The sequence below is a fragment of the Melospiza georgiana genome, chromosome 4 (assembly GCF_028018845.1).
Source record: "Melospiza georgiana isolate bMelGeo1 chromosome 4, bMelGeo1.pri, whole genome shotgun sequence".
NCBI lineage: Eukaryota > Metazoa > Chordata > Aves > Passeriformes > Passerellidae > Melospiza > Melospiza georgiana.
This window is the reverse complement of record NC_080433.1, coordinates 42181421-42189339: the sequence shown is the minus strand read 5'-3', so window position 1 is coordinate 42189339 and position 7919 is coordinate 42181421. Positions and strand designations below refer to the sequence as shown.

Sequence of the window (7919 nt, the reverse complement as noted above, 5' to 3'; positions counted from 1 at the left end):
TTGTTTTAATTTTTTTTCTAATTTGTCTCCCACCTCTCGTGTCCCCCCTCCCCCATCTAAATAGGAGATGTTCTCAGGACAGCGCCCAGGAGACTGACTGGAATCAGTTTTGGAGGGTGATACACCGCGACAGCTAAAAGTTGGATAGGGTTTCAGCAGCTCCTATATAAAGCAGGGGGGACTTATGTCACTGCACTAATTAAATTCCATCTGGGTTGTTCCTCGGGGTGTTTTTGAGATTGCCACCCAACTCAAGCAGGCAGAGAGGCCCAGGGACAGCATGATGGACCTTTTTGAAACTGGCTCCTATTTCTTCTACTTGGATGGGGAGAATGGAGCCCTGCAACAGCTGGAGATGGCTGAGGGATCCCCGCTGTACCCAGGCAGCGATGGCACCTTGTCTCCATGTCAGGACCAAATGCAGCCGGAGGCCGGCAGTGACAGCAGCGGAGAGGAGCATGTGCTGGCACCCCCGGGACTACAACCCCCTCACTTCCCCGGCCAGTGTTTGATCTGGGCTTGTAAAACTTGCAAGAGAAAGTCGGCCCCCACGGACAGACGGAAAGCAGCCACCCTGCGGGAGAGGAGAAGGCTGAAGAAGATCAACGAAGCCTTCGAGGCTCTGAAAAGGCGGACTGTGGCCAACCCCAACCAGAGGCTGCCCAAGGTGGAGATACTGAGGAGCGCCATCAGCTACATCGAGAGGCTGCAGGACCTCTTGCACAGGCTGGATCAGCAGGAGAAAATGCAGGAGATCGGGGGGGACCCCTTCAGCTTCAGCCCCAAGCAGGGAAATGTAAGCACGGCCGCTCGGCCCCTGCGCCGCCACGGCAGCGCCGCCGCGCCCGTCCCCTCCCTCCTCCTCCTCCTCCTCCTCGGCAGGGCCGCCGCGGGTCGGCAGGGCTGGCGGGCGCTCCCCGGGGAACCGGCCAGCCCTCGGGGCTGCGGAGCTCCGCCGGCCCGGGCAGCCGCGGCCGCCCCACTAACACCCGTCCTCTCCTCTCCTCTCCCCGCTCCCGCCTGTGTGCCGCAGATCCCCAGCTCGGACTTCCTGAGCACCTGCAGCTCCGACTGGCAAAGCGTTTCCGACCATTCCCGAGCCCTGGGAGTCAGCCCCAAAGAAGGTAACTCGCCCCCGGGCCCGATTCCCGAGCCCCGACGGCCGCGATCCCGGCGGAGCCGCCGCCCCGCTCCCGCCTGTGCCCGGGCTCTGGGCAGCCCCGGCGAGGAGCAGCGCTCCGCTCCGCTCTTTAATGCCTTCTCTCTCGTTGAGCAGGAGTCTCCGCTGTCGAGTCGTCGGCCTCCAGCAGCCTTCGCTGCCTCTCCTCGATAGTGGACAGTATTTCTTCCGACGATCCCAAACTGCCCAACGCGGAGGAAGCGGTGGAGAAATAAACCGGGTTTTGTGGTAGTATATTTAACGGAGATGGAGCCTCCGTCCTCTCTCCTCTAAACTAAGTAACGAAGCAAATTCACACAGTGGAAAGCCCAAGCAGGGCCCTTTTTAAAATCGAATCAAGGTACACCTACCCCAAAGAAAATGGCTCCCACCACTGACTCGAGCCAGACAGACTTCTCTCTTGCCTTTTTTTTTTTAACCCGAGTTTTGTTTTCTTTAACTTGTGTTGCATAAAACACCCTCCTTTTTTATTTTTATTTTTTAAGATACTTACCTGTGTACCGGTGATCCGCTTTGTCTGAGACTCACCGGGAAGTTCATTCCTGTCTGAGTGAACCTCTTGGTTGCATTGCGTGTGAGTCATATTTAAAGAGTCCCCTCCTCATTCGTTCCTGTAAATAATTTCAGTACTGTCTTTTCTTTTGTAAACATAACATATATATTTAAATGGTGGAATGTGATATTGTATATAAGAACAGATGGATTTCTTGGATTGTAAAATAAAGCTCTTTGTGTTACAGTGTTTTCTTCCCGTCCTCTTAATTTCATAAAATAACCCGATCCCGGAGTTCAAACCTGCCACTGACCTCAGTGAATGAAGGCCTGAAGAGTCAGAGCCGTGCAGCAGAAGCACGACCCGTGCGACTGAAGGCAGGACACGGGACAGATTTTTCTTTCGTTTACCCCTCCAAGGTTTCCCCTTTAGGGCCGCAGCCGCGGTGTCAATCACCAGGGTGTGAATCCCCCGTGTCTCCGTGGACTCCCGGGGACGCCGGGCGGGCACGGGTGGGTGCCGGGCAGGACCCGCCGCCCCTCCGGCCGCCCGCAGCCCCGTTCCTGCGGAGCGCATGTCCCGCTGGAAAGCGATATTTCTCCCCTAAAATGCCCGACAGCGCCGCTCGAGGACCTTGCCAGGCAAAGATGCTTCGCTGGCCCTGCGCTGCACATGAAAGGTGAGGTTCGAAAAGGGGCATGAAAGAAGATAACCCCGCCCGTCGTCCTCCCCACTCATCCCCCCGACCTCCTGCCCCGGTCTTGGAGCTGGGAGAGGCTCAGTGCGTCTCACCTTCTCCTCTCGGCACCGAGGGCTTGAACGCAGGGCTTCTCTGCGCCAAAACTGACGGGCCTGCTGCACTAATGGGGCAGCAAGTGGCTGTGACAGAAGCCCGCTCCCTCTGGGGCTGGAGGGAGCCGTAGTTTCTTCCCAGGAAAGGTAACTCCCCCTTGACTTCCTTGAGCCTGAGGGAGAGGGGAATGGGGTCCTTCAGGGAGGAAAGAGTTAAGCGACCGAAAGGGTTTGGGGGTGGGGGGGTAACAGCATATGAAGCCTTTCACTCGGTGATGTAAAAAACCACAGCCTCTCTGAGGATGGTGAAGCGGAGCTGCTCACAGTCAGAGCGTTACGGTTTGTAAAAGGCTGTACCCCCGGGAAGGGGCGACCACCAGGGATCGGCGCAGTCTGCCCTGGCACACACACAGGGCCCGCCGGACAGCCTGCCCGAGTAAACAGGACACTGCAACTCTACCGCGCGCCGTCTCCTCGCCAACTTTAGCCCTTGATTTATTGTTTGTTTCTGGTTTTTGAAAGGTCACAGTCGCGTTTCGGGAAGATCTCCCTCTTCCTGGCCGTCTGGGGCACGGGTACATCGGTCTGAAGGGGAAGCTCTGGGTAGAGCTGGCACTCCAATCCACCGTGCCTTCCTACCGCCCTGTCTGCGCCGCCGTGGCCAGCCGGGTCCTTAAACCAGTCCTGTACTACCTCCAATTGCTCTCTAACGAGATACTCCCTTACAAAGACTAATTGCGGCGGGACAGGACAGTGTGGTGGGCACAGTGATGCAACACTTTCCCCATGTTTTTTCCTCCTCTCAAATTAAACCCCGTTGCCTCGGGGAACCCTCGGGCTCTTCAGAAAGCGGCGCGTCGGGGAGCGCGGGGCCTTCGTGCCACCTCAGCGACCTGGCACGGGAGAGGATAGCTGCAGCTCGCTTCTGTGGCCAAGGCACTTGCCCAGTAAGAGAGTATTTCAGATCGGGCTAGCAGCTCGTCGACTTCCCTCCTAATTTGTCTCAACGCCGCCGAGTCCGCGGGAAGGGCTACACACGGTTCACACGGCGATCCGAGCCCGGGGGACCCGCCGCCCGCATCAGTGCAGGAGCCGTGCTGGGCCCCCCCTCAAGGCACAGACACCCCGGGGCACCCACTGCCAGCTTCACCCGCAGCCGGGCAAACACCCCAACAAGCCGCCCGTCCGCCCGGCAGGACCCCCGCGGCAGAGGCTCCCCCAGGGGCAGGGTAACTTGAGCGATTGTTTGGAGTAAGTTTGCCTAAAGGAGAGTTTTTTCATTAAATAAAAAAATACCTCCCGAAGAGACTCTCCGTGACCCCCGCGGCTGCAGCTGACATGCCGGGCTTCCCAGTGAAGGTCGTCAGTGTGTTTGCAATTAAAATGTTTGTGTTAGATATTAATAACGATAATCTTTACTTAAGTCCCCAGCCAAAGCAAACAGGGCCCTGGAATCACAAAATCAAAGGGCAATAACTGGGTAAAGACAAGAGGTTTGTGATTTAATGAAGTCTTTTTCCGGAGGGACCACGCACAAAGTCATCGCAGTTTTTGCGCAAATGAAAGTGCCCCTGCCGCTCCTCCTCCCCTCTGCGGGCTGGAAATCCCATGTTCAACACAGCCTCCCTCGCCTGTACCTGCTCCGCTCCCTGGGAAGCAAACACCTGCTCGCTCCCTCAGGAGAGCCGGGATGCGGGGCTCCGCCGGCCCGCGGTGCGGGGTGCCCGGCCTGAGGTGCCTGCGGGGCCGGGAGCGGTGGGAGGAAGGCGGGGGAATGGAGAATGGGGTGCCTGTCTGCAGGGCTGCCCTGTTGACACCCGCTTTCCTCTGAAGTGACGCGGGGGTTTAAAGCCTTGTTTTGAGGTTTTTGGTTTTGTGTTTTAGCTGGGGTTATTTTTTTTGTTGTTGTTGTTGTTGTTGTTGTTTCGTTGGAGTTTTTAGGCTGGTTGGTTTTGGCTTTTATATTGTGCATCTTTATTTTCCTCGGTGAAACCGCCCGCAATCCAGGGAGGGAAGCGGACAGCCAGCAGCAGACTTAACTCATTCTCTTAACTCAGAGTCAAGGCAGTCAAGCGGCGACATAGCAACTATTTCCACGGCAAAATTCCTGCGTGGACCACTGCTGCTTTGTGGACCCCGCACGACTTTTCCGCAGTTTCCATCCTTCTGTGGAGAATGAGCTGGGGGTGGGCGTAGGGGGCAGGGAGGGAGGAGGCTGAATAATTGAGCCATGTGCTCGCTGGGACGCCCCTCCGATAGCAGGAACTAGCAACTTTTCCCAGTCTCAAGGCTGCTAAAACCCCCTCGTGTCCCTTTGATCTCTCCTGGGAGTCCCGGGGAGCCATCAGAGGCCAATGCCTTCTTCAGCTGTCCTCTATACAACTCCCTCTGGCAGGTACTAATGTGTTTACTTAGGTGCGCACGGTTCCCAGCGCTGGGGGGAACCAAACGTTTCTCACACGGCTGGAAGCGCCCGGCCCCGCCAGCCCGACTGGGAAACGATTTTGTGGTGGGGGCACGGCGGAGGAGATGCCCGTGCCCACTCGGTGCCGCTGCCGGCGGAGCTGCTCGGCACCGCGAGGTTACGCGCTCTCCTCGCCGCCCTGCGGGCCCGCGGGTGCGCTCCGGGCAGCTCCCAGTGCCGGGGCTGGGGGTGCGCCCGGCGGGACCGCAAACACCTCTCACCCCCTCAGTCCCCTGACTCATGGCTTCGGTAGGATTTTCTGCTCTTAAATAGAAAGGTGTGGGACTTGGGAAAAGATGGAACGCTCTGCAGAAGGTGCCCACATTGGGTGGAATCCCTCCAGGAATTGGTGCGGCACGGCGATTCCTGAGGAGTGGGGACGGCTGGGGTGAGGAACACCATTTAAAGGGATCCTGACACGTTCACCACTTTCTCTCTACCAGCCCATAGGAGCAGACAGTGTCTGATGCTAAGGCTGCTCCCGCTTTCCAGACTTGAGCCTCCTGAAATGCAGCACCATCCTCCCCCTTCCCCCAGCCCGCCCTTCGCCAGCAGCCTCATTAGCCGGCCTTGCAGTGCGTGTTTTCTCCCCCCTTTCTTTAGTTCCACTCGCCTACTGCATTTTTGCAAATTTGTTTCGAGATCACTTTACCAGAGGAGCCGGGGGCTCCTTAAGGGATACTAATTACTGATTTTTTTTTTCTTCCTGAGTGACAGGCCCTTCCATGGTTTCTTCTATTTCCCAAAAAATATTCAAGGAAAAAGGCATGATATTTTTTTCCCCATCTCTTCAAATACTTTTGGGGAAAAGCACGTTTCTTAACAGCCCAGCTCCTCTGAGTTAAGAGTCAAATCTGCGAGCTAAAGCTGCCCATGCCAGGAGAGCAGGATTGAGGGGCTTGGCGTTGTGCACCGGGAGATCTACAGTGCATGCTTGGAGAGAACCCAAGCATGCACCAACCCAGAAAGGTGATCGGAACTGCAACCGGCACTTTAAAGATCAAGTTTATTTGTGCACGAAGCATAAATATGTAAACAGGTCTATTTTAGCCAGCGCGAACGCGGTAAATGAAATTGTGTGTGTGTGTTTGTCTATGTCTGTGTGTGTGCACGCCACAGCCCAGTGAAGAGTTCAAGTTACTGCTGAGCAGAACCCCTCCTGACTGGTGCTGTCTTAGGAAAACAGTAGGGAACTGTCCTGTTTCAGATGTGGGCCAACAAAACAGCAACCTGCACCTCAGAGAGGCAGAAGCCTGAAATTCTGAGATTTCCCATTCTGTAACTTTACTCTTTTATCATCTCCCTGTTTTTCATACAGTATTCATTTCAAAGGGGCTCCCCGTGTTTATGGCCCCAAGTAAACCAAAGCAGTGCAGATGTAGCCTTCCCCAGCTTTTAGATAATTTTGCAGCCTTTCATAGGAAGAAGGGTGTGTGCATGATTGCTTTTTAGGAAAAAAATTTAGCCTAAGAGTGGCAGTCTGCCTTTGGGGGTTCGGGGATGGTGGTAGCGGGGAAACAAGGATGGGTTCCCTGCAGCCCCAGCACAGGCCGCGCTGCTTTGCCTTTCCCCGCCTTGCCCGTGCGGACCGGAGAGCTTCCCGGCCGTGTGCGCTGCCACAGGGCATCTCTCTCGGGAGATGCCTCCCTACCGGCCTTGCTCACTTGGAGACAGGCGGCTCGCCGTGCCACCGCATCACCCCTTCCTGAAGAGAAGCTAACTGAAGGCGCCTTTTTCCTGGGCGCAAAAGCCACCTCCACAGCCTTTGAACCGCTGTTGGGTCATTTGCTCTCCGTCTGACTTAGCCTAGGTCACATAATTTTATTCCCAGGTAGGGAAGGTTTCCTTTGCCTTCTCATAATATTTTCCTCAGCTACAAAAGCCACCTGGACGAAACCAAAGGATTCCAGCGCGTTAGCAAATGCCTGTTAAATGGCTTCATTACCACTCTAATGACCCTTGCACCGCTCCGCTCGGCTACTGCTGCGGCTGGGGCTCCGCAAGGCTTTTGTCCCCTTGTGTAAAGTTACTTAGGGATTGCGGGGTTAGAAATTTTACACTTCCAGGAGGGGTTTGTTGCACTGGCAGCTGGGACGCATCTGTAACGGTACAAGTTTGCCTGAAAGCAGAAAATTAGCAAGCCCAAGGCACTGCTTGATTGTTGTGTCCCTAGCAGCTCCAGGTCACAAGAGAAGGAGAAAGAATGGGAAGGGATTTGTCTCGGAGCAAACACATACACTTTTCTTTCGTGAGTACCTTCCCTTGTGATCCGATCCGGCAGCACTAAAATCTGGTTTCCCTTCTCCTCGTCTCTCCTGGCCACAAGTAGCTGTGCATTGCTGTCCCTCAATCTGCAAATTTGAGCGGTTGGTGGCACAACTTTAATTACTGGATAAAGAGCTCCTCGAGATAAATAAACACAGGTCTAAGAAAAAGGTTATAATTTTTCAGGTTAGACCTGGATCACGGGATGTGGGAAATAAAAATGTGCAAGTGGACAGTATAGGTGTCCCTCCCAAGGAAACGTCTGATGGGAAACGGGAGATGTGCACACCGAGACGAGAGAGGGGTCTGTAGGAGCCACTGACAAGTGGTTCGTGCGCGTCCACTGCCCCTCTGTCTCTTTCCATACCAAACTGCAAATTCAAAGACTTGGTTGGAAATTCGGAGATGTCGCAATCAGTTCTTGGGAGGTCGTTCATTAGAAAAGTGCCCATCTCTCGGCGCTCCAAAGGAGCGGTGCGGAGCAAATTGTCTCCTGGGGACTGGAGGGGGCTTGCCCAGACAGCTCCCGGCAGGGGCTGTGGTGGGATATGCTAATAAAGACTGGCCTCTGCGGACCAGCCTCCCTTTCCATGTATATATAAGGGCCCCCCGCATCAGCCGAAGGACACTTGGTCTCGGGTCCCTAATTACGGAGGAAATTGCCCCAGCGCGCTGCGGAGCGCCTCGCCGAGAGCCGGTCCCGTACTGACGCCTCCGCAGCAGGG

At 55.6% G+C, this 7919-nt stretch overlaps 1 protein-coding gene across 1 annotated transcript; it reads left to right on the top strand.

Annotated features, from left to right (window-relative positions):
• Window positions 1–280: 280 nt before the first annotated feature.
• Window positions 281–1428, top strand: MYF6 (myogenic factor 6). Its single transcript, XM_058023069.1, has 3 exons — window positions 281–796; window positions 1034–1124; window positions 1277–1428. The coding sequence occupies exons 1-3, from the start codon at window positions 281–283 to the stop codon at window positions 1393–1395; spliced, it is 726 nt and encodes a 241-aa protein (XP_057879052.1). The 3' UTR covers window positions 1396–1428.
• Window positions 1429–7919: the final 6491 nt, after the last annotated feature.

Coding starts and splice junctions, on each gene's coding strand:
- MYF6 (XM_058023069.1), top strand. CDS start 281: ATGATGGACCTTTTTGAAACTGGCTCCTATTTCTTCTACTTGGATGGG. Junction 797..1,033: donor TCAGCCCCAAGCAGGGAAAT/GTAAGCACGGCC, acceptor TGTGTGCCGCAG/ATCCCCAGCTCGGACTTCCT. Junction 1,125..1,276: donor GGGAGTCAGCCCCAAAGAAG/GTAACTCGCCCC, acceptor CTCGTTGAGCAG/GAGTCTCCGCTGTCGAGTCG.